The sequence below is a fragment of the Phyllopteryx taeniolatus genome, chromosome 14 (assembly GCF_024500385.1).
Source record: "Phyllopteryx taeniolatus isolate TA_2022b chromosome 14, UOR_Ptae_1.2, whole genome shotgun sequence".
Taxonomy (NCBI): Eukaryota; Metazoa; Chordata; class Actinopteri; order Syngnathiformes; family Syngnathidae; genus Phyllopteryx; species Phyllopteryx taeniolatus.
The window spans coordinates 7,504,791-7,531,367 of record NC_084515.1 but is presented as its reverse complement, the minus strand read 5'-3'; the positions used below and the strand labels follow the sequence as shown (position 1 = coordinate 7,531,367).

At 41.4% G+C, this 26,577-nt stretch overlaps 2 protein-coding genes across 11 annotated transcripts in view; both read left to right on the top strand.

The window, feature by feature from the left end:
- Positions 1-20,879, top strand: part of LOC133488475 (transcription factor E2-alpha-like) — a 47,678-nt gene extending 26,799 nt beyond the window's left edge. For 6 of the 10 annotated variants that reach the window (XM_061796363.1, XM_061796361.1, XM_061796360.1 and 3 more), the window contains 17 exons: positions 782-858; positions 1,789-1,864; positions 2,457-2,497; positions 2,649-2,784; positions 3,516-3,565; positions 4,617-4,710; positions 5,034-5,170; positions 5,275-5,407; positions 5,527-5,585; positions 5,698-5,776; positions 6,292-6,368; positions 7,341-7,514; positions 7,593-7,698; positions 7,781-7,904; positions 14,599-14,843; positions 16,542-16,679; positions 17,355-20,879. In XM_061796363.1, the coding sequence (XP_061652347.1) occupies positions 782-858; positions 1,789-1,864; positions 2,457-2,497; positions 2,649-2,784; positions 3,516-3,565; positions 4,617-4,710; positions 5,034-5,170; positions 5,275-5,407; positions 5,527-5,585; positions 5,698-5,776; positions 6,292-6,368; positions 7,341-7,514; positions 7,593-7,698; positions 7,781-7,904; positions 14,599-14,843; positions 16,542-16,672 (1,739 nt within the window). In that variant the 3' untranslated portion in view covers positions 16,673-16,679; positions 17,355-20,879. Of the gene's footprint in view, positions 1-781; positions 859-1,788; positions 1,865-2,456; positions 2,498-2,648; positions 2,785-3,515; positions 3,566-4,616; positions 4,711-5,033; positions 5,171-5,274; positions 5,408-5,526; positions 5,586-5,697; positions 5,777-6,291; positions 6,369-7,340; positions 7,515-7,592; positions 7,699-7,780; positions 7,905-14,598; positions 14,844-15,955; positions 16,192-16,541; positions 16,680-17,354 lie in introns of those variants that run through there. The other 4 variants (XM_061796366.1, XM_061796364.1, XM_061796365.1 and 1 more) reach the window with 4 other exon arrangements.
- A 974-nt stretch (positions 20,880-21,853) lies between these two features.
- Positions 21,854-25,055, top strand: LOC133488477 (cytochrome b-c1 complex subunit 10). Its single transcript, XM_061796368.1, has 3 exons — positions 21,854-22,010; positions 22,572-22,702; positions 24,721-25,055. The coding sequence occupies exons 1-2, from the start codon at positions 21,961-21,963 to the stop codon at positions 22,690-22,692; spliced, it is 171 nt and encodes a 56-aa protein (XP_061652352.1). The 5' UTR covers positions 21,854-21,960; the 3' UTR covers positions 22,693-22,702; positions 24,721-25,055.
- Positions 25,056-26,577: the final 1,522 nt, after the last annotated feature.

Here is a 26,577-nt window from a genome sequence, read left to right as displayed (position 1 = left end):
ATAGAAAAGACGCATTCTTCTTCCTCATGTATTCCACTGGTGTTGTGTGCGTGTATGTGTGTGTGTATAGATCACTGTTGTCACAGCAGCCCTCAGCACTGTGGACCCATCATTCTGTTATACTGCTGATCCTGTCATGATTCTAGACCGCCTCCACACCCCCCATCATCATCGCGCTCTGCTTTTTAATTAGACAACAAAACAAAAATATGAATATTCATAGAGGTACGCTTCATTAATATGCACAATTATGCAAATGAGTCCACAATTAAGGTTGAGCTTTCCCCAAGAGATTCTACGTTGTGGTTCAAGAAGAGATTGAATGAAATAGGACAGGCATGGACCGACCTTTAAAATCAGTCGTTTCAAACATATTTATCTCTGAGTGCCAGAGAGTTCTGTTCAGGCATAACATGTGTCACTTATATAAGATTTAGACCTTGTTGGACTATTAATGGGTGTTGTTGGGAAAATGTAAAGACATGGAGTGGGTCTGTGAAGAAAATAGGGAATCATTCTGGGACTCTCATATTGGGTGTTAATTATTCAACCTTCCTACAGCGCTCACCCATGTGACAACACTGTCTCCACACTGTCTGTCTCTAACATAGAGCTTTCCAGTAAAGGTTTCAGCAGCTTCAGTAATCTCTTCAAAAGCAGATCACCATCCTTTAAACATGGATTTATTGCAGTATATAGCAAAGACAAGATGCCTTTCATAGTTGTTGTGCTTGTTACAGTATGTAGTGGTCTGTTCCTAACCTGTTTCTCTATATTACAGGTGTTGATGAGAGGAATGGCTCCAATCCTTGGGGGTCAGGAGAGCAGAGCAGTCCATCGTCGTTCAGCCAGGGGAGGGTACGAGCAAACTTTACTTACTGCATTGATCCTGGTCACCTAGCTGTCCGCACTTTCTCAGTTTGCCTGATGAAATGTTCATTATGTGTTTTGATGCTGAGGGGAAGATCATGTAATCAGCTGATTGGTATTGAGTGTCAAAAAGATCAGATTTTTTAAAATTTCCTAATTTTTTAAAGGTCACGTAATGATGAAATCTTGAGCTACAAAGATATTGCCAAATTAAATAGCAATAGATTGGGTTTATACGACACAATGTAACGTTTTGGGTTTATGTGGTGGCATGAAAAAGACCACAGGAATGCTGGGATTTATTTGGGATTTATTTGTTTACTTGGTTTGAACCACTGTTGCACTAGACTTAAAGCCATATAAAAAAAAGTATCATGTTGCGAGTCTTTAATTTAAAAAAAAATTAAACAATTTTGTATGTGCTCTCTTTTTTCGTAATGCTTTGCCAAGGTATTGAATTGGCCCAAAAATAGTTAACAGTTAGTTAAAAATAGTTAAATGTAAATAACACTTATTAAAGTAACCATGTGTTCTAAATATAATTCACAGTATGGATTAGGTTTTCTTTGGTGTTGAGATTATTTGGATGTGGTGGCTGATTTACTACATAACAGTCTCCTGTGAGTCATTTGCACTAGAAGGACACCAGATGGCAAGTTATTTCAACTACTTATAGATAGGATATATAATAAGATAGCAATAGTGCACAATAATAATTCAGTTACCATGCTCATTACTGTGATTTAGGTCAAGTTTATTTAATCAGTTTTCGCATTAGGTAGACCTAGATTGTGCTTGCATCCGCTTGAGTATTGGAATGCAGAGAAATTCAAGTGGGATCTATTGTGGTAGCCTGTGACTAGGCATTTGTGGTTGAATTTATTTTATACCTAAAGTTTGCACTGCCTCCCCCTATAGTGTTTTGGCGAAGAAGGCGTTTACAGTGACCTAACTGGCGTGTCACCTGGCACAGTGTTTGGTACAGGAATTGCTGGTAAGTGTGAATTGAATGTAACAGCTAAAGAAGCACCTACATGCAGCTGTTTTCACCCCCTAAAAAAATATCTGGACATTTTCCCCTCACATTATACACAGTCGCTGCAATGTACATCTTTATGGATTAATTTCATGTTTGTCTGCCATTTACACACAGGCAGCACTTAAGGGAACACCATAATCATGCTCAGGTGGTGATGGATGAAGGCAGTAAGATAATCAGAGAGGCTGTGTGTTCAATATGAAGGTGGGCGTTTTTGCGGGGTCGAATAGGGTGTTAGGGTTATAAAGGGCACCCATGCACAAACAAGCCTCTCCCTTGGGATTACATTGGCCTATAGCTCTCCACTGTTTAACTGTCAGGGGAGGGGGGTAGACAGGCACAATTGCCCCTGAACCATTTATAATGGCTCAATTTGTTGTTGTTTTGCTCTCCACAGTCATAAATACCGCACATCATACACAATCCGCTCGGCAGATGCGAGGCGTTCATATGCAGACGGGGCAGTCACCAGGCTTGGATTTAATGTTGACATTAATGCCTACTTTTCACCATCATGGCCTAATTTCATTTTGTGTTCTTCCAACAGGGAAGGCTGACAGAGGCCCATACACATCATTTGCAACACAGGTAAATCTGTTAGAAAGACAAATGCTGGAAGTTGTGCGAGCAAACCTTTCCTCTTCACACTTTAAGAAATTATTCACCAATTTTCTAATGTTGAACATGAACCTTTATTTGTTTTACATGAACCTTTATTTTCCTTTGTCACCCATTGTAGCCGGGCTTTCTACCCAATGAGATAGCCATGCCAAGTCCTGATGCCCTGTCCCCCTCTGGTTTGAAGCCCACTTCCCAGTTTTATTCCTCGTATGAGGGCAACAACCCTCGCAGACGACCCGCACAAGACCCCATTGGTAAGACTTGAAAAGACTTTTTCAAATACAATACGTCACATCTCAGGGAGAGTCTGTATCCTAATCTCAATTGAAGTGCCTGTGTATCATCACTTCTCCTCTTAATATTTTTAAAGTACAAGTAACTTCTCACTTCTGTTTTCTCAAGTAAAGCAAAACACTGCAGGTGCCCTGGGTGATTAGTCACATCAGATACTGAAAGAATATTATTCTAATTAGGTGCCAATCAGTTGAGGATATGAAACAGGATGAACCTCTCATATCACAGTTATAGCCACCAAAATTATCAGTTACCAGTATTATCATATTGCTAAAATAAATGTAAAAAAAGAAAATCACAGGTTCTGTAGATGCACCGAAAACATTGCAACAAATTTTGTTTCGAATATATACTATATCAGCAACTCTGTTAGCTTTGTTTCATGCATGCAAGACTCCACAACATTTACGTAAAGTGACTAAGATGAAAATGATATACAGTATCTAACTAACAGCAAACTTGCCTTGGTGTACAATTTTGGGGTCGTAATAAGTCAAACAAATTGAAAAACCCTTTCCTTTTCAATCAGTAGTCAAATGTCAGAGGGATTTGCATATAAAATAAGGCCTGCGTTAATTAAAAGCATCTACAGTGTATGTGACTGTATAGTCAGTGTTTCTTATAGTTCATATGTGAAAGCTTGTACTGTTTGACCCTATATGTGCCTCTCTGTCTGTTTTCTTCCCGTCAGAAGCCCAGCCAAAAAAGATCCGGAAGGTGCCCCCCGGCCTGCCCTCCTCGGTAAGTGCTAACATCCAGAATTGTATCTCAGTTAATCCATGGGAGTCCATGTTCTCAGATCCGTCCCTTTTCATGTTCCATTTAGCATCTCTGCGGCTTGCAAAACGGTCCAAATGCAGCAATGCAGTATATTCAGCTTGCACAGCTGCATATCTGCACCAGTCATTTAAAGAAGGAAAAGAGGGGAAAAGCCACTCATTGAGCCAGTCGCTCATTTGTAGTGTATTTATAGTGTGCCATACTTTTGGGCCCTTCTCCTTTGTGACCACATTTCCTCCCCTCCGCCAGGCACATTTCTGAGGGAAACTCAAACTCATTTTTCCCCTCCCAGTCTCGCTCTGTGATCACCCGATTTCCTCCCCTTCTCCGTTTCTTCACCACCATACCCCCCCCACCCAGGGCCTATAGCCTCAAACTCGACAGCTCCTCCCACTCGCCACCGCAAACAACAGCTCTCCCCTTTCTCTCTCTCCCTCCCCCACCCCTCCATCCCAGCTGCCAGTGGAGTTGGCCGCCATCCAGGATTCGACAGATGGTTCAGTAATTAGGAGTGCATCTCTCCTTCCCTCTTCTACACTACACTCCTTTTCCTCTCCTTTTTCTTCCTGCTTAATCAAATTACAGAAGAAAACTCCAGTCCAGTTGGAGTTCAGTTTGACTTGCATCAACTGTCATTTTGATTGAGAAGGCTGTTGGTAACTTAATTCTTTTGGGTCGGTAGAACTTCCAACCGCAACTTCTTTTCTGTGATCTATGGGTGGTGTGTGTTAAAATATCCAAAGCATTCTGAGACTGTTTCTGTTGGACAGTGTGATACCTAAGAAAGCCATGATGGCAGAGAGAGAGCCAGTATAAGCAGTTGTAATCAAGTTGTGAAATCAAACATTTAAGTTATTTTTTCTGTTGCTATCAATAATTACTCTGTGGCATCATGGATGTATTTAAAAGAAAAGCAACTAATCATCCCTCCCCATGTGGTGTAGAAGACTTCCTTCATCACTTGATATGCTGTGTTAAATTTTCCTTTTCTGAGTTTGTTGATTGTTTTTAGGTTTGTGCCTCAGGCGAGGATTTTAACAGGGACAATGCTGCATACTCTACTTCCAAAGCAGGAAGCATTTACACGCCCCCATTCTCCATGCAAGGTTAGTTCAATCAAGAGTGGCACAACAAGCTCTACTTGTTCACTGTGTTTAAGTAACAAAAAAAAGTGTGTGGCCAAAATGTTTGCTCAGTTACATATTCTACAAACATACTGTCTATTTAGGAAGTAACTTCCTAATGGGGTGACTCAAGGTGCTTTGCCATGTGCATGGTGCATCACGGTCGGATGAAGTCATCACCTTAATGTGACATGTCTCATATGTGCTTTTTATTGTCTTTTCATCTCCTGTGGCTGGTTATCCCTCACCCCTCTTGTGCCCCCCTACCCCCGCTCCCTCCTCTGTCTCTGGATGCCCCCTGACAGAAGGCCTCCACCCGCCTTCCGATTCATGGGGTTCTGCTGGGTCGATGGTTCAACCTGGTTATCCTTCCATGCTGGGTAACTCCACCCATCTGAGCCAGCATGGTCCCTTTACTGCCATCAACCCCCAAGACAGACTGGTGAGCCTTCACAGTCTATTTGGACTTCTTGCATTATATTTTTTACCCTCTTGTGCTTTTGAGCTGCTTGATCTGTTGAAATTCTTTGGTCTCTTGCTCCCCAGAAACGGCAACCGCTGCCCCTCTCACCGCAAAACTACCCCCTACATGGCAGTGAGGTGAACGGGACCCATCCTGCTGGCTTCCACTCTGGCTCAAACAGCTACGGCGTCCCCAATCACACACCGCCTATTGCTGGTACTAATACTATTATGGATAAAACTCAAAGCTCAAACCCAAAGCTTTATGACATCATATTGGAGACTTGGCACTCAGAGCATGTATTGATCAGGAAAAACCTTTCCCCTCTTATTAAGCCAATCGGGGGACAGTACCTGGAAGTTCTGGTGATGAAATTGGAAAAGCACTTGCTTCTGTAAGTTGTGCAAAGATACACGTTGAAGTTAAAGCTTTTTCAAATTGCAATTCCTTATTGGTCTTCTGTGGCTGCATTTCATCATACTGAAAGCAGAAATATTTGTGTACAGATCTATCCTTCAGACCCAAACAGTAATGGGTACTCTTCGTCCCCATCTACGCCCTCCGGCTCTCCTCAGGCTGCATCAGGTTAGTGAGACGTTTTCAGAATGAACTCTAAACTATGTTAAAGAAATGACTGCATTCATCATGAGATTTGTAGCCCCGTGATAGTAGAATCTACCGTTCAAAATGTAATTTATTGGAATTTTCAAATTATAGCGCAGACAGTGGTACTCTTCTCTCCAAACACGACACAACATAAGAACTTAACCTTCAAATGATCTCTTAGACAAGCTCACCATCCAAATATAACTTATGAGAGAGGAAGGGAAAGTACATTAAAAATAAAAAGAGGGAGGGGTCACTTCCCTATTTGTATTTACATTTGGTGCAGGAGTGACATCAGACACATGAAATACTGTGAGTGGCAGAAGATGAAAGAGGAAAATGTCAATACTTAAATACTTAATACATGTTTAATTTTCCTCGCTAACATTTAGAGAAAATTATTTCATAAAACAAAGAGTTATCCAATGAGAATCCATAGCTGACTTCCTTGATGAGTATTTTTAATTGAATAAACACTTTAGATTTCTCCACAGGAGCTGTCTCCCAGTGGACAAGGTCATCTGGACAGGCTACACCTTCACCTAACTTTCATGGTGGGATTCAGGGCATGGTGAGGCCTTCAAAATGATTGTGTTTCTATCTTTGTGACCTACTTCTTAATGCCTGGATCAGACTACAAATTTGGTCTTGTCAGACTACTGGCATAAAATCTTCCCGTATCTCAGGCAGACAGTGGCAACACTCCACGACATGTATTCCGTTACCACCGCATCCCGTCTTTTACAATCACCGGGCCTTATCTTGTCAAATCAAACACTGTCGGTGAGTCAGAACCAGAAAACGTGTCACCGGTCAACGCGACTGGATACACTCGTTACCATGGCGACGATAACAACAATGCGCCACGCCAATGTACTGTATTGTGTCGGGGGGGGGGTATATACCAAAATGAAGAAAAACGTGTGGTTGTCATCACCGGATGTTCATTCAAGGATTGCTTGAGGTATGTTCATGTACTTTGAATACGATACGGCTCACAAGCAGGCAACAAAATGTTATGTAGCCTAGCAAGCTAGTGCTATTACTAACAGTTGAATGTAAGCATGCCAGCGTTGTCGACTCATGCTATAAAGCGTTGGTAAACATTGGTTTGTGTTCGAGAAAATATTTTCACAACAGCGTGCAAGTATGTTGACAACGGCAAGCATAGGAGGCGATCCACCGGTCACAATACGCAATCCTATTGGTCAATGTCAATGTGCGCACTCGGAGCATTGTCGTTGATGTGTCACACTACACGGAAGATATCCAAAAAATCAGACATGCTAGACTTTTCATTTTGGCGTCGTAGGTCCAAATCGTTGGTCGTGTATTATGTCACACTACAAGAAGTTTTGTCGTTCCTGACAAAAAATGTCGGGCCCGATCTGGGAAATCGGCTGTGATAGCTAATCGGGCCAATATCGGGGCTAAAATCCTGTAGTTTTAGCTAGGCATACGTTTTTTTCAAGCATATATGTGGATTATGTCATCGCACTTCATCATAATCTCCTCTCATATTTGTCCACCCCTACCTCTGCAGTCTAATAAACTGGAGGACCGCCTGGACGAAGCTATTCATGTTCTTCAGCGACACGCTAGTGGACAAGGAGGACCTGGACTGGCTGAGATGCAGAGTCTGCTGGCATCTGGTTTGGGCTTATCTTCAGCTTTTAGCAGCGCAGCGCTCGGCCTCACCAGTCGCCTGCCTGGAATGGTGAATTTCATAAACAGAGCTTCAAAAAACATTTATTTTTGAAACACGGTTAACATGCTTTATTATTGTGTCTTAAAGGTCTCCAGTCACCACGAAGACTCTGCTGGCCTGCCCTCTAGTGTAGGACTTGGGCACCACAGTTCCTCATCCACCCTGCAGGGTTCCCAGCCCGAAGGTTTCACCAGTGAGTCTTTGTCCATTTTCTCCTTTATTGTCAAAGAGATCAAGTAAGGTATACCTTTTGTTCCCGTGTTTTTTGATTACAGGTATGGTGAGCAGCCTTAATCGTTCCAGTGACATCAAACGAGAGACTAAGGAGGATGATGAAAACTGCTCCATGACTGACAAGTCAGAGGATGAGAACAAAGAGCTGAAGGCTCTTCAAACAAGGTGCCTTTTTTATAGTATGCCATTTATTGACATTTATCAATACAGGTTTCATAGCAGGTTATTGTGGTTTGGTCAGCAAATATTTTCAAACTTCTATTCATTGTGATTCATCTTTTGTTCTGCTTTGTATGAACTTAGACACTCCAGAGCAGTGTTTCCCAACCTTTATTGAGCCAAGGCACATATTTTCCATTAGAATGCATCTCATGCCACGCCACCCAAAAAAAAAACACAAAAAAAAAACACCAAGTCAATACATACAGTGGAACCTCAATATAAAGGACTAATAGGGGGGTCGTCCAGTATAGCCAATTGTCCGTTACTTTTGAAGCACTTTTTTTGAGGCCATATAGACACATATTACTGTAAGGTACAAAATTATTGTTTTGCTTTTTTTTTTTGTGGCCTAAATGGCCCAGTACAGTACAGTTATCCATCCATCCATTTTCTGAACCGCTTATCCTCACTAGGGTCGTGGGTGTGCTGGCTCTTAACTCAGTTGACTTCGGGCGAGAGGCGGGGTACACTCTGAGCTGGTCGCCACCCAATCGCAGAGCACATATAGACCAACAACCATTCGCACTCATATTTACACCGACGGGCAATTTAGAGTCCTCAATCAACCTACCATGCATGTTTTTGGAATGTGGGAGGAAACCAGAGTACCTAGAGAAAACTGGGGAGGCACGGGGAGAACATAAAACTCTACACAGGGAGGCCAGATTCCTCAGAACTGTGAGACAGATGTGCTAACCAGTCGTCCACTGTGCTGCCTACAAAGTCATTGTAAATACTGTACAGTATAAAAAAAGTTTCACATTTCATCCAAACTTAACACGCCAGTGTGCTTAGTTACTGTTGACATTGTTGACGTCTAGTACTCATTGTAGCTGAGTCGCTTTCATGAACCGCAAGGAATTTGTGTGCTTCCTAGCAGTGTTGCACCAAGTACCGAAACCAGTACCGTAACGAGGTATTTTGACGTCAAAAATAGCATGGTACCAGTTTTTTATAGCGCAGACACCAACCTAATTATTTTTTAGGAAATTACTAAGAATTGGCTAATTCCTTTATTGCATTATTTTTAAAGATTATCCTAATATTTTTGAATGAATAAAAATAAATATAAAAGTATTTGAAGTTGGTTTGTCAGTTTTCATTCAACTGCTTATACTGATGATTTAGATTTTTGCTGTGGTATCATTTCAGTACCAGTATCCAGGTATTTTAGGCTAGTATCAGTCGGAATTTTGGTGGCACTGCTTCATAGTTCCAAATCCGGCGAACGGCTTGACAAAAAAAAAAAAACTGCCTTAGTTGGTACAGGGGGTCGTCTACTGAATGGCTCAGTGGTTCAAATCCTCTGTCTGTCTGTTTTTTTGGGCAAGACGCTGAACCCTAAATTGCCTCCAGGTCAGCCTTGTAAATGAGAAACTGATTTAAATTTTCTTTCCTGGTTAAACAAAGGAAATTATTGTTACTATATCCATCCTTTCTCTGAACCGCTTATCCTCACGAGGGTCGCGAGTGCGTAGGCACCGATCCCAGCTGACTTTGGGCAAAAGGCGGGGTACATACTGAACTGGTCGCCAGCGAATCGCGGTATTGTAATTATTCGGGGTGTCCCGATCCAATCTTTGAGATAGGAAATCGATCCACTGTCAGCAAAAAAAATTTGTCTCGGATCTGACTGTATCTAAAATCTCTGATTTTACCACTCTCATACAAGCAGTCTATTCCATGCTCCGCTCCAGCACTTTTATCCAGCAGTGCCCGGACAGCATGCTGAGCCCACGTGATCACAACAACAGGTTGCTAAGGTGCTAACATAGTAGCAAGGTGTAAGAGTGAATGTTGCTTGCTTAAAGTCGTTTATTGAGACTCCAGTTGAAGTTGACTTTAAAATTAACTCACATCACTAAAGAATTACACCTATTGAATGTTCAAAAACATCACAACCTTCATTTCTTCGTTTATGTCCCCAAAAATCGCGAGCTCAAAGCTGACACACAACGAATGAAAAACACCATTGACGAGCTAACAAAAATTAGCATTGAACTTGTGGAATTTATATCTAAAAAATAATTAATATTGGTACACAAACGCTGTATAACTACATACAAACATGCAATATAACTTTTCTCTCTGGTATATATTCTTCAAACTGTGAAAAACGAGTTAAAATAACAATATCCATTCGTGACTTCTACTTTATTTTTTTACTGCAAGTGTGTATATCATTGTGTGTATCACACTGCCCCTCAGAGGCCAAGACCTGCACAGCAGGAACGGCACTTGTCAATAAAACTGAACTCCAGTTGCATCAAGTTCAAAAGTGTATTGCTGCACATGTGGAAAAAGCAAATGATGTTCCCAGCATAGATTGACAGTTACAAAAAAAAGAATAGATATTTAACTGTGATTGTATTGTATTATTGTATAAATTTGTATTTATTGAAATTATTTTTCATTGTTTTCTAATTTATTTTTAATTTAATCTATTCAAATGTAGTATAAGCTTATGTTTAAGTTAAACAGTGGTTCTGTTGCAATTTAAATACCTTCTTTTCCTTTTGGCTTGTCCAGTTAGGGGTCGCCACAGCGTGTCATCCTTTTCCGTGTGAGCCTATCTCCTGCATCCTCCTCTCGAACACCAACTGCCCTCATGTCTTCCCTCACTACATTTATCAACCTTCTCTTTGGTCTTCCTCTAGCTCTCCTGCCTGGCAGCTCCATCCTCATCACCCTTCTACCAATATACTCACTCTCTCTCCTCTGGACGTGTCCAAAACATCTAAGTCTGCTCTCTCTTACTTTGTCTCCAAAACATCGAACCTTGGCTGTCCCTCTGATGAGCTCATTTCTAATTTTATCCAACCTGGTCACTCCAAGAGCGAACCTCAACATCTTCATTTCCGCCACCTCCAGCTCTGCTTCCTGTTGTCTCTTCAGTGCCACTGTCTCTAATCCGTACATCATGGCTGGCCTCACCACTGTTTTATAAACTTTGCCCTTCATCCTAGCAGAGACTCTTCTGTCACATAACACACCTGACACCTTCCTCCACCCGTTCCAACCTGCTTGGACCCGTTTCTTCACTTCCTGACTACACTCACCATTGCTCTGGACGGTTGACCCCAAGTATTTAAAGTCCTCCACCTCCCTGCTTTCACGGCAGATCACAGTCATCTGCAAACACCATGGTCGACGGTGATTCCAGTCTAACCTCATCTGTCAGCCTATCCATCACCACTGCAAACAGGAAGGGGCTCAGGGCTGATCCCTGATGCAGTCCCACCTCCAGCTTAAACTCATCTGTCACACCTACAGCACACCTCACCACTGTTCTGCTGTTCTCATACATGTCCTGTGTTATTCTAACATATTTCTCTGCCACTCCAGACTTTCACAAGCAGTACCACAGTTCCTCTCGGGGTACTCTGTCATAGGCTTTCTCTAGATCCACAAAGACAGAGTGTAGCTCCTTCTGACCTTCTCTGTACTTTTCCATCAACATCCTCAAGGCAAATAATGCATCTGTGGTACTCTTTCTAGGCATGACACCATAATGTTGCTCACAAATACTCACTTCTGTCCTGAGTCTAGCCGCCACTACTCTTTCCCATAACTTCATTGTGTGGCTCATCAACTTTATTCTTTTATAGTTCCCACAGCTCTGCACATCACCCTTCTTCTTAAAAATGGGCACTAGGACACTTTTGCTTCGTTCCTCAGGCATCTTTTCACCCGCTAGAATTGTTGAACAAGCTGGTCAAAAACTCCACAGCCACCTCTCCTAGATGCTTCCATACCTTCACAGGAATGTCATCAGGACCAACTGCCTTTCCATTTTTCATCCTCTGTAATGCCTTTCTAACTTCCCCCTGACTAATCATTGCCACTTCCTGGTCCACCACACTCTTCTACTCTTCCTTCTCTCTCATTTTCATCTATAGCCTTAATCACCCTAACCTGCTGCACATCCTTTCCATCTCTATCCCTCTGTCTGGCCAACCTGTATTGATCCTTTTCTCCTTTTTCAGTGTCCAACCTGACATACATGTCATCATATGCCTCTTGTTTGGCCTTTGCCACCGCTACTTTTGCCCTGTGTCGCATCTCAATGTATTCCTTTCGCCTCTCCTCGGTCCTCTCAGTGTCCCACTTCTTCTTACCTAGCCTCTTTCCTTGTATGATTTCCTGTACTGTGAGGTTCCACCATCAAGTCTCCTCCTCTCCTTTCCTGCCAGAAGTTGCACCAAGTACTCTCCTGCCTGTCTCTCTGATCACCTTGGCTGTAGTGGTCCAGTCTTCTGGAAGCTCCTCCTGTACACCGAGAGCCTGTCTCACCTCTTCCCAAAAAGCCACACAACATTCTTCCTTTCTCAGCTTCCACCACATGGTTCTCTGCTCTGCCTTTGTCTTCTTAATCTTCCTCCCCACCACCAGAGTCATCTTACACACCACCATCCTATGCTGTCTAGCCACACTCTCCCCTACCACTACCTTACAGTCAGTAACCTCCTTCAGATTACATCAATTGCACAAGATGTAGCCCACTTGCGTGCTTCTACCGCCACTCTTGCAGGTCACCCTATGTTCCTGCCTCTTCTGGGAAAAGTGTTCACTACAGCCATTTCCATCCTTTTTCCAAAGTCTACCACCATCTGTCCCTCCAAGTTCCTTTCCTGGATGCCGAATTTACCCATTATGTCTTCATCACCCCTGTTTCCTTCACCAACATGTCCATTACAATCTGCACCAATCACGACTCTCTCTGTCTGGGATACTCAGAACTACTTCGTCTAGCTCCTTACAGAATTTCTCTTTCATTTCTAGGTCACATCCCATCTGTGCGGCATAGCCGCTAATCACATTATACATAACACCCTCAATTTCAAGTTTCAGCCTCATTACTCGATCTGATACTCTCTTCACCTCCAAGACATTCTTAGCTAGCTCTCCCTTTAAAATAACCCCTACTCCATTTCTCTTCCCATCTACACCATGTTAAAATAATTTAAACCCTGCCCCTAAACTTCTAGCCTTGCTGCCTTTGCACCTGGTCTCCTGGACACACAATATATCAACCTTTCGCCTAATCATAATGTCAACCAACTCCTGAGATTTTCCTGTCATCGTTCCAACATTCAAAGTCCCCACGTTCAATTCTATTCTCTGTGCTTTCCTCTTCTCTTTCTGGCTAAGAACCCGCTTTCCACCTCTCCTTCCTTCCTTGTTGCAATTTAATTTATTTTTTATTGGTTCTATTGAAATTATTTTTCAAGATTTCCTAATATAATTTTTTATTTATTTTATTCAATTGTAATCATTTTTACGTAATGCATTGGTTAATAATAAATGGGTCAGTTTTTCCTTATACCTACTGTTGCTAATTTTTGTTCTCTGTTTGAGTACCGTATTTTCACGACCATAGGGAGCACCGTATTAAAAGACGCAGTCTCAGTTACGGGGTCTATTTCTGTATTTAACACATGCATAAGGCACACCGCATTATTGGACACGGGCATGGTAAAACATACGCCAGCTTAAAAGATACGGTAGCATGCATGCACGCAAAAATAATGTTTTTAAAAAGGCAGAGGGAGCAAAACTGAGTTCGGTTGTACTTTATTGAAGTATTTAACAATGTACTCACCTTATTTTTTGATCAATTCTCATCCACAAATCCATCAAAGTCCTCACCCTCTGTATCCGAAATGAACAGCTGGGCAAGTTCTCAATCAAACACGGCAGGTTCCCTCTCGTCATTGTCAGAGTCAGTCTCGTGTGCGGCTCCTCAGAAATTATCCCGGCTTTTACGAAAGCTCGAACAACGTTAGCCCAAGCATCCACAATCCATTCACATATGGTGGCGTAACTCGCCCGGCGTTGCCTCCCAGTCTTAGTGAAGCTGTGTTCCCCATCTGTCATCCACGCCAGCTTTTCCTTGTAATCCGCCGGAAGTTGCTGTGCCACGGTAGTCCTTGCCCGGATGGCTAAATGGCGCCGTTTCATAAAACGAAAGCACCAAGACGGACCTCCTTGAAATTTTTCGATTTTCATTTCTTCTGCAAGCGCAAGTGAATAAAGTTGAATCGGTACATCTTTAATAATTATTAGCAGTAGTAGTTGTAGTTGCATAGCAATTAATGATTCTGCCTGTCATTATACGTCATTGACATACGGTAGATAGTTGAACAAAGATATATTATTTGTAGTAAATAAATACATTTTGGGCCAATTTAGTGAAATTGGCGACTAGTTCAGGGTATACCCCGCATCTCGCCCAAAATCAGCTGGGATAGGCTCTAGCATACCATAGACCGTAGTGAGGATAAGTGGTTATAGAGAATAGATGGATGGATGGATCATTTCCCATGGTACACCTGATCTCTCACGGCACAATAATTGGGACTCACTGCTTTAGTGGACGGGATGCACAGTGTTTGCAGTAAATTGTTAAAAAGTACAGTCTGCTGTAATATGACATGTTATGTATAATTCTGGCAAATCATATGCAATATACAGGAAATTATGTTCAAAGCAGTACATTAGTACTTTCCGTGTATAACAGCTCTTGTAACAATGTTTATGATTGTCAGAAAGCTACATTTAAGTGTAGCTAAGTTTATGCTTACTCGAACTGTGCCCACAATGTTGTTTCCTTCCCTCCTCATCTGCCATTGACTAGTCTGATTGATGATGATGATGATGACGATGACGATCTACCAGTGGAGATTAAAGCTGGGCGGGAGAAAGTGCGGAGGATGGCAAACAATGCCCGCGAGCGGCTTCGCGTGCGGGACATCAATGAGGCCTTTAAGGAGCTGGGCCGCATGTGTCAGCTCCATCTGAACTATGAGAAACCGCAGACTAAATTGAACGTGCTCCAACAGGCCGTTAACGTTATACTCAACCTGGAGCAGCAAGTCCGAGGTCAGTGGGTGTCCAGGGAGGGAGGAAGGAGGAGGAGGGGAAGGTCCTCTTGACAAGTTAAACTCTTACATGGCTTCATGCTCCTGCTAGACTCACTTAGTTGCAATGAATAATACTGTTCATTCATTACATAAATCACATCAGTGAACATTTAAGCATTCTACACATTGCAGTCCATCCTTAGTCACCTCCAAAGCGAGGACATAGAATAAGGAAATGAAGCTATGTGACTGTTTTTAAACCACCCCCATTCTCTGGTTCTCTTGTGGTAGCACATACTGGATATGTGTGTTTGTTGTGAAGTAGTATATGTCGCCTTGTCTTACATTTGCCCCCCGTTTATTATATCCCTTGAACATTATTTCATGTCTCTGCGCCTCTCTCACCTTACCAGTTAATTAACACATTTGTTACTTTGGCTTTTTACAACTGGCATAGTGGCTTTTGATTTACCATTAAGTGTAAAAAAGCACACAAGCTGGACACAAGTTGTGTGTTTTTCTGTATTAACCTGCCTTAACCTTGATGTGTCGCATGTCCTTGCATCATAACCACGCTCATTATACTGCTTTGTGTTTGACCGCACTTTCTCCATCCACGCAACAGTCCTCCATCTTATTTTTACAGATTGCAACGGTGACCTATTCTTCTTCGCCTCTTCCTGATAAATACGTTGACTTGCGATGTATTTATCATGATGCCGCCGCTCTCTTCTCTATTATGTGCTGTAGTCGGCAGAGAGCTTTATTTCTCACACCCTCATATCTTCTGTCCCTCCGCTGGAAAGTTGTAAGATCCCCTCAACTTCCATCCTGGACCTCAGTGACCCTTCCAGTTAGATTTGTTAATGGATTTAGATGGCAAGTAGGACATGACCTCTAAAAACACATCCATCCGCCTGCTGCTCTCTGGTCCGGCCCACTCCACTAGGATGTTTATTAATCTCACTTGCAGGGAGGAGCTTTGAGCATTTCGAATGGCGAAGTAATGAATACCCTCCAGCAACGTCATGCCGCTGCATCTTTGATAATACAAACATGAGCGTAGGTTAAGCGAGGTTGTGATTTGGGTTTGTTAACCAGCCCTGTCAACCGCTTTCCTCTCGGCTGCAGCGTTGTCACAGTGACCGATGAGAACCTGACGGCCGAAGAGAAGGAGCAGAGGGAGCGCGAGCGGCGCCTAGCTAACAACGCTAGGGAGCGGGTGCGGGTGCGCGACATAAACGAAGCCTTCAGAGAGCTGGGCAGGATGTGTCAGGTTCACCTGCAGAGCGACAAGGCCCAGACCAAGCTTGTCATCTTGCAGCAGGCCGTCCAAGTCATACTGGGCCTGGAGAACCAGGTGCGAGGTAGGTCGGCCAGTCCAGTCTGATGTGACTAGTCTTTTCCAGACAGACAGCTGAGCATATTATGAGAGCCTGGGAACATTTCCTCTTAAAGGTTATGTTCAGCCTCTGTGTATCACCCACTTTCTCTTTTCACGCCTCTATTAACTGGACCAGTAAGGAGGAGAAAGGGAGAATATATGAGGAAGGATAGATATCTGCTTTCTTCTCTTCCTACTTCTTATTTCCTGTCTCCTTGTTTTCCTGTCTTGCGTTTTACCTTCTCATTCCTCTCCTCTGCTCCACTTGTGAGAAGTCACAACTCATTGTTAATCAAGGTTGCCCTAATCGATGTTTATGTGCCTTTTGTAAAGAGCGTAATCTCAACCCAAAGGCCGCCTGCCTCAAGAGAAGAGAGGAGGAGAAAGTGTCGGGCGTGGACCCCCAGATGCAGATGGGCGGAGGTCTCGGAGGTGATGGACACAACCCTATAAGCCATATGTAATTCCAAGGTTTGTTCTCCAGGTGGCCCAATTGCTGATTACAGTGGTGCCTTAACTTGCGAGGGCCCCAACTTGTGGGTTTTACAAGCCGTCGGTTGGTTGAATTTTTTTGTGTGTTTTAAGTCAAAAAATTTTTATTACGAGCGAGCTTCAGATATGCCGCCGCTCAAGTGAAGTGGAAACAAACTTGAGAGACAGTCGCGGATGTGCTTTCAGCTGTTTATTGAACACGACGAACAGTTAAACACACAAATACAAAATAAAAACACTCAAAAGGAGCATGGAGAAGACTTCAGCCCTTTTCACACTGCACTTAGTTTTTGTGATGTTCATCGCGGGGCAGGGCGCAGGACAGCACAAGTGTGTCCATATTTAGCACTTATTGCTAAGTGACCCAACAGGTAGTACCTGGTGCCTTTTACTGCTTGTTTGGATGTAAAATAGTTACAATAGAAACCCCTGGCTTTACTTATAAGTAGGAGGTTGAGGAGGAGATGTGATTACAAGTGAATGGATTAATTGCATTTCATTTCAGTTCATTTCAATGGGGAAAATTGCTTTGATATATGGGTAAATTGAGTTACGAGCTTGGTCCCGAAACAAATTGATCTCATAAGTCAAGGTACCACTGTACATTGTGCTTGTGCAAATTTGCCTAATGTATTTAAAACATTTCTTTTCCAGCTCCTGTTAACTAGCAGATGTTTGAACACGTGGCCTTAACGCAGCTCCATGTGGTTTTTGGAAGGCACACGCCTCATCACTGTCAGAACGGGGCCATAGTGACAAACAAACGTAACAAGCACACTTGTATAGAATGAGAGAAAAAGAGAGAAACGTGCACTCATAGATACATGATTTGACTCAAGGACACTGAGGCCGGGACATTCTTATGATCATGTTTTTGTAAGACATTCTTAAAAAAATGCTTTACATGTTGGGAGCAAACTTGTTCGGATCAAATAGTCCTTTTCTCCTGTGAGCAAAGCAAGGATTTGTATTATTATAATATGTGGCATTCCCACTTACAAAGGTGGTGTTAGATGCATCTCACGATAGATTGACTGAATAGACAGGGCTTGGTTCGTGTCTTTTTTATTATATTATTTCTTTCCCTGGCTGGTGAGGTAATACAGTATGTGGCATGTGATGTTTTTCACCTCCTCATAAACTCTGGATTCTACCTGCCACTGCCATGCAAGTGGAATTGAAAGACTGTCAGAGGGAGTGCCACCACTGAAGAAAGACTACAGAGATAATCCAGTTTCCATATGCAGGGCTTCCGTAGAAATAGAGCATCGAGATGTCATTGTGTTGCGCACACGCTGTCACTTGTGTGTTCATATCAGGCGTTAGCAGCCATCCTGGATGGTCCAGTCACAAGAGGACACTTTGTGTTATTTGAGCAGAGTGAACCTGCAGCATATTTTTATTTGTTACTGTTCTTTCTAAAAGCCATTGCACTTGAATCAGATGGGTAGTCATTTGTTCTTTGCAAACAAAAATACATTGGTGCCTTGAGATACGAGTGACCCATCTTGTTAATTTTTCGAGATATGAGCGGTCATGCGGACGATTTCTTCTTTTGTTTTGCTTCGAATTGCGAGCGCAAAGTTAAGTTACGATCGCTTTATGGTGGAAGTAAAACAAATCAACTTACGTCACAATAAGGAGCAGTTTGGCAGATGGTGAACAATTTAAAACAACCAAACCACTTTGACCTTAAGAACGTCCCCGCTAGCTTAATACTAACATATAATAGAAAACACCATTGACTTGCTAATTATTAGCATCGATAGTTGTGGTGTTATAACCATGCCCATATTTGGAATTGCTGACGTAGAGGCCTACAAGGAAGTCGGGAGGCTTTCCCCGCTGAATAGACCAAACTCGGCAATATGTATTAGTCATTGTTGCAAAAAAAAAGCTTTGGCTTTGCTTATTTTGAGGAGGAGGAGGAGGTGATGCAGCAGCTAAAAAAAAAAAAAAAGGGAATGGCTGCATCCCATACTAATTTCACAGCTGGATCGCAGAGTTTATTTACTTGTTCGTAAGCTATAGCTCCACGGAGAACGCTTTGAGGTGTATTTCAGGCTGAGCAGGGAGCAGTTTGAAAGCCTGCAGAAACATCACCGTATATCATTTTTCTATTGTCCCAAAGCTCGGGACACTGGGACACCACATTTATTATAATTTTCTCCATTTTTCCCCATGCCGTTTACAGTACAATTCTGCCAAAATAGCACTCTCAAATCACTCCGCCAGCAATTCTCCTATTGGAGGAGCTTTCTGACATAGCTGCAACACAGTAGACATTTTTCTATTCGAGTGTGCATTGCGTAACGTCAGCTGCCCTCAGCACTTGCCGCGCCGGGACAAGGCATTCCGTAGTCCCGGCCCCTTAGCACATACACAATGAATGGGAAAGTCGATGGCGGCTTGCGCTTTGCCAAGTGCGGTGTTAAAAGGCCTTTAAGCAACTGATATTTAAACACAGTGCAGCAACACATGTAGACAAGACATTATCACAACACATATTCTTTACCCTTTGCAAAAAAAAAAAAAAAACATTATTGAAGGTTATTGAGTCACTTAGAATAGTGCTGACTCTGTTTGTTTGTATGACCATACTATACTGCCCCCCAGTGGCCAAGGTGGGCACACCTGAAGGAGCAGCTCAATGAATTGGATTGAAGCATTAAATTATGATGTACAAACTTTAATTCTTTAAATTCTATTTAATTTTATTACTGAATGATTTTATAACATATAATATAGAGGGCTATTTTCCTTATTAAAAAAACAACATTAAAATTTCTTTTGGGGGGGGGGGGCTGGAATGCCTTAATGGCATTTCCTTTGATTTCAATGGGGAAAGGTGATAAATTAAACTCGTATCACATAGCGCCACTGTATTCTTTGTTAATATAGCACATGTAGAGCAGATGAAAATGGTTACTTAGGGACCATTTGAATGCCAGTTTTGGAAGTCTCCAGCTGTCCTCTGTGATTGGACCAATCAGGGCACACATTATTTCCAGGTCGTTGACAGCTTCCAATGACATGCTCATCTCACAAAAGGCTTGTGTCGTGGGAAAAAAGTGAGTATTGAAATGTATGGTGAGGTGTAATACTACCCTCTTTTGACTATTAAATTACTCGATTGCCATTGATTGACTTTGTTGCTCTGTGGTGAGCAGTTGTATTTTTTTCCATTTTGAACAACTTCAAAGCCTCTTTGTAACGATCTTCCTTTTGTAGAACAGGTTAATGTTTTGTTGTTTGTAAGATGTTAAGAGTTAGTTTGTTTCTTTTTTTCATTTGGAATGCTCTTTTCTTTTTTGTTTATGTTGTTTAAATTGAACTTTTAGATTGCGGGAACAAAGTGAGGTGTTTTGTGTTGTGCCAGGTGCTTGGAAATGTTAGAAATGACAAATTCTGGCTGTATTGTCACATGTTGTGATAATTATATTTTTTCTTTTGGTTCTGTGCAAACCCGACATCTTTATTTGGATTATTTTGTTTGCGCCAGTTCAATTTGACTTCATTGTAATAGAATTCATCAAAACGAATGCATCAAGGGTGGCCTTAGTCATTTTATTGACTTTGGGAGCTTTGATGATGGTTACTCACCAGTGCCTGATCACTTCTGTTACATGCATATGACTGAAACGTTGCTTAGACTCATGAGTCCAAGAACATCAACAAGAATTTATTGATGTGATAACATTGACACTGAATCCTACTTAAACCTTTTATTTACTGATTTATATTTGAATATGAGTGTGTCCTAGACTGTCATGTACATTGATATGTATGTACAGCTGTATGATGTATCAGCTGGGAAACAAAATTTTGGTTTGCCTTTATGTGTCATTTACAAATTATTACCCGATGGGATAGCCCGTAACTTTATTTTCATTTAAAAAACGAATTGTTCTGATAATGCACAAAAATGGACTTGTCTTTATGTAAAGGATTTTCTACCATGTTCAAGAATGAAAACACAATATTCTTTATTAGAAGACTGTCATCCATAGCAAATGACTTGCTACAGCTCTTTGTCTTCATAAATACTTGAGGGCAATATCTATGTAGGCTTTGTCCTTGAAGTGCCTCCAGTTTCCTATTTTTATATATAAAGTAGATATTGAGAACTGTTGTGTATATAACAGTAATGTAGTAATAAATGTGCCATTTTTAATATCAGACCTCACTGTCATTCATTGTCTTCTAAATCTGACCTAGAAAACACTTAACAGTTATATTTCCATCTTTTATATATGATGGCTTTAAAAAGTCAAGACACCCCTGTACAAATACCAGGTTTTTGTGCTGTAAAAAATGAAACCAAGATGAAGCATTTCCAAACATTCTGCCATTAATGTGACCTATAACCTGTAAAACTCTATTGGAAAAAATATATATATTTTAGACGGGCAAAATAAAAATAAGCATGAGCAACCGAGATGATGTTTCACAAGTGTGCATACTAGAGATGTGGCTGTGTTCTGAACTAACCAATCACATTCAAACACTGGAAGTCGAATGGATGAGTGCATCTGATTCACCCCGAATAAAGTTGAGCTGTGTGGAGTTTGCATGTTCTCCCCGTGCCTGCGTGGGTTTTCTCCGGGCACTCCGGTTTCCTCCCACATCCCAAAAACATGCATGGTAGGTTAATTGACGACTCTAAATTTCCCGTAGGTGTGACTGTGAGTGCGGATGGTTGTTTGCTTTTATGTGCCCTGCGATTGGCTGGCAACCACTTCAGGGTGTACCCCGCCTCCTGCCCGATGATAGCTGGGATAGGCTCCAGCACGCCCGCGACCCAAGTGATGAGAAGCAACTCAAAAAATGGATGGATGTATGTTCTAGTAACGTTTCCTGTCAAAATTCAAATTTATTGAATGTACCTGTATATATACTGTACAATGTTATACTTTAAAGTCTGATAACAGCTAATTGCCCATAATTAGGAGTTATAAAGTAATGTGTGAGTATACTTAATCTATTGCCCATAAGAACACCCTTCACAGCTGCTTATCTAATTATTCCTAACAAGTGGATTATTATATATACCTTTTACGTGTTTAAAACGCCCCAGCCTATATTGGGCCTCCTCTCCTACACGCCGTAGTGCCGTATCTCCACTAGAGGGCAGGAGTAACCTTTTATATATTAGAATCAGAAGGTTACAACGCATGCGCAAAGACTTACTAACCTTAAACGGAAGTTGCTTCCTGCTAGCTGCACCTCCGTGTCAGAAGACACAAAAAGTCACCCAACGATGTTGAGTAAAGTGGTTGGTCAGAAATATGTGTCCGTGGCTAAGTCGTGGTAAGGTTCTGTGTTTTCAACTTTGTTTTAAAGACAAAATAATAATTGTGAAGTTAGCGTTTCGCGGATGGAAGCTCCTTGAATCATCAGCCAGCGGTTAGCAGTTAGCCTCACTGAGGTCATGGATGTATTTACATGTCAGGGAAACTTGTGCCAAAAGACATCAACAAATTATGTTGGGGCTTATTTTATATTCTGAATGTGTATGTTTGTTTTTATCATGTGGCATTGTTAAGGTTAATCAATCAGGTGACTGATGAATTTTAGGTTTGGGCATGGGGCATAGTTTACTTATTTTTACTTTTTCTGGATACAATACATACATTATACATCTATCAAATATTCAGTGATTACACCGTACTGTATGAATATCTTCAAAGTAGGTTAGGACAGTATTAACCAACCTTTATTGAGCCTAGACATGTTTTACATGAGAAAAATCAAAATTTTTCAGTATATATAGTAGATACTTAAACATATTATTGGGTTTTAGTAGTACAGAATATAGAGTATTTTGTCAGAGGTATAACATGGTAAATGTGTTCAATGTTGCCTTTCCAGGATTCCCACACTGGCTGTTTGGGGCACAGTGGGCGGCATAGCTGTGGTCCACTTCACAGACTGGCGAGTCGTTTTGGACTACGTTCCCTACATCAATGGCAAGTTCAAGAAGGACGAATAGTGGCAATCAGGTGAGCACTGAAAACGTTCAATACCTAGGTGTTGTATTAAAAGTGCGTTTGTAGTTAATTCTTCTGTCTGATCATTAAAGCTCTTTTGGTAGTTTGTTTACATCTGGGTCAGGGGATTATGCCAGTGGTCTATGGCATCACGTAGTTCTAAAAAAACATCAGATGAACTTTTATAAGTGAAAATAAAATGTAAAATATGTTGTGATTTTATTTTAAAAGTGGCGTTTTTATTATAGTGTGCATGCTTGTGGACGGTACAAGCGAGCGAAAGCTACGGCTTGTGTTTGCAGTGTTGCCAGTGGAGCGACATTTTCACTATAATCGATTATCAAATTAATCAGCAGCTATTTTGATAACCGATTAATCTTTTAGAGATATTGTTTAAACTACAGTCATCCAAACCCTTGGAATTTCAGGCTCTCAACAGTAGTAAACATTGCCAGATTTCTGTAGTATTCCATGAAATAGATAGAGATAGAATGGATAGAGATTGAAATAGGGCTAGGCAATATGCCTGAAAAATCACAATATAAGTATTTCTCATCAGTCAACATCGATAATTATTGATTTTTTTTTTTTTGGTATGCATTTAGTTTTTCATATTCAAAATAATGACCTGAAGAAAAAAGGGTGAATTTAGATCTTTAACCTTTAAAAAGAGGATTACAACAACTAATACATGTACATTATTTTTTTGTATATTTTTTTAAGAATCCATGTGGTATTTCATACCAGTCCAGTTCTGGAGGACACTGGATCACCCCAGGACTTTTATCAATATTGCTATTATTATTATTATCATCCATTCCATCCATTTTCCGTACCATTTCTCCTCACTAGGGTCGCGGCCGAGCTGGAGCCTATCCCAGCTGACTCTGGGCGAAAAGCGGGGTGCACCCTGAACTGGTCACCAGCCAATCGCAGAGCACATAAAAACAAACAACCTTTTGCACTCTCAGTCACACCTACAGGCATTTTATAGTTTTCAATTAACCTACCATGCACGTTTTTATTATTATTATTATTATAGTAGTATTATAATATCTATAATTATGAGTATACACCTTCAAGGGGGCGGGCGGGCGGCGGTGAGTAGTGTGACAGGAGCGAAGGAAAAGAGAGTAAAGATGCGAATAGCGTGAATTGTGGCCAACCAACAGTAGCTTGTGCTGTTGTGATGTGTTGTGTTGCCTCTGGTGGAATAAAGCGACTGGAATTGCATTGGTGATTCCGTTCATCCTTGACTACTTGCAAGAGCATTGCAATCTGAACAATCGTTGCGGCTGGCTTGACACTGGTCAGATTTTGACGCCTGTGGCTTGACGCTGCTGTACTTTGATGAGAGCAGCTGAGATTAAAATAAATGAGTCGGATTGGCACACTTCGTAGGGACGATAAGCCTGCATAGTTTACAGACAGCATGGGTTGACTGACTCCTGTCGGACTTAAAATATCCATATCCTCTGCCAAACTAATGTTGCCTTCAGTCTTGTCAACAATTTCTTCTTGTGCTGTCGTGCTCACTTTTTATTTTTGTTCGTTACAGTGACATGACATGTTTATAGATTTTATTACACATGCTTTAACAAGAATGTTTAAAAAAAACGAAAAAAATGTAGTTTTCATTACTTGCTGGTGCGCATAAAAAAAATTCATTCACACAAATCCCGATTGTTGCATATGAATAAAATCAGCACAAAGATTTAGTTGTAAATAGTAATTTATCATCTTTTTTAGACCACTTGATAAAATCAGGCAGTGTTTTTTACCAATTAGTGCTATTATCGCCCTCTACTAGAAAAATATATTGTGCGTATTTACCGCAGCATGGTTCCACTTAAGTTTGTGTTAGTGAACTGAACATTGTTTAAAATAAAGTACTTTTGTCTGAACTTCATTACTTAAGACATTGTAGTGGATTCACCAATATCATCACTGAAGACACCTGACAAAGGGAAATGTTTCTCATTTATCTATTGTGACATGCATGTTGTGATCATATTTGTTATTCTTGACAGTTTCTTGATGGATTCTACACAAAACAAGGACTGCTGTAGCTGCAATTTTGCAATGCATACAACTGCCTGCCATCACAGCCTGTACTCTTCATCCCGCTGCTCCAAAAAGGGTTCACAACCACCACCACCATCATCATCATCGGCTGTAATGCACTTGGGGTTCAGCAGTTCCACCTCAACTTGGAAAACATCAGTGGGAAGAATATGAACTTTTTTTCCTACTCCGTGTACTTTCAGTTCAGTTATTTATTTTGATGTCTACATATGTTGAGGTGCGCTTCAAGCCAAACTGTTGTGGAAGGAAGAGTAACAAATAAAAAGGATGTTAGATATCATTTGTTCATTTGAAATGATTCAATTACTATTCTGTGTCTAATTAGAATTGATGTTCAGTATAAGTAATGAGATGTCAATGCTGCCCCAGGTCCTGTTTACACCTTAAATCTCTCTGCTGCTTTATATTTGTTTGAAATGTTTTGACCATACAATACTTTAATAACTTTCTGTTTGCAAGGTGTGTGTAAAGGTTATTTTTTTACCATTTTTAACTTATCCATTACACCAGAGGTTCTAAATGATCCCCACATAATCCTTATGGCAAACCATGGGTACCCCTAAATTCCATAGGAATTAAAAAGTTACCCTTTCATAATGTTACTCTAACAAAGATATCATTTTATGAGAATAAAGTTGTATTTTTTTCAAGAAAAATAAGTGGTAATCTTTACAAGAACAAAGAGGTATTTTGTGGGAATTAAAAATCGCAATTTTACGTGCATAAAGTATTTTTTCCAGATAGTCGTATTACAGTATTATGAAAAAAAGTACTAGTTTAACAAGTGAAATTTAAAAAATATAACTTTATTCTTGTAATATGCCTTGTATTCTGGAAATGATACCTCAGGTCTCTAAAATATATAAATAAATAAGACTGTACTGTATTCTCGAGTGGGGATAGAGCCCTGTATAATTGCGCTAGAAACCAGCTGACTAAAGAAATTAACACCACAAAGAGAAATTATGCAGAAAAGATGTCAAAACACTTTACTGCTAACAACTCTAAATCAGTCTGGTGTGGATTACAATCGCTAAACAACTACAAGCGATCACAATAAAGGACTAGCTTCTTCACACAGATCTTCAATAGATCTCTCGAACTGTGTGAAGTACCATCCTGTTTCAAAACGCTCCACCATCATCACACTCCCCAAGAAACCTGCAATCGCGGGTCTGAATGACTACAGGTCATGACAGGTGTGGTCATGAAGTCTGTCAAACGCCTCGTGTTGGACCACCTCAAGAACGTCACAGGTCCCCTGCTGGACCTCCTGCAGTTTGCCTGCTGAGCAAACAGGTCTGTGGATGATGCAGTCAACATGGCATTGCACTTCATCCTAGAATACCTCGACGGCGCGGGGACCTACGCGAGGATCTTGTTTGTGGACTTCACCTCTGCGTTCAACACCATCATCCCCAAACTCTTCTCCTTCAAGCTTCTCCAGCTCAGCATCTCGCCTGCCATCTGCCAGTGGATTTATTGCTTCCTGACGGGCAGGACACCACAGATGAGGCTGGGGGACACCGCCTCATCCACACACACCACCAGCACTGGGGCGCCCCAGAGAGGATGTGTCCTCTCTCCGCTACTCCTCTCTCTACACAAACGACTGCACCTCAACGCACCCAGCTGTCAAACTCCTGAAGTTTGCAGACAATACTAAAGTCATGGGCCTCATCAAAGACGGTGACGAGTCTGCATATCGACAGGAAGTGGACCGGCTGGAGCTGCGGTGCTGAACACAAGACAAGACTGTAGAGATGATCGTTGACTTCAGGAGGCATCGTTCGCCATAGCTG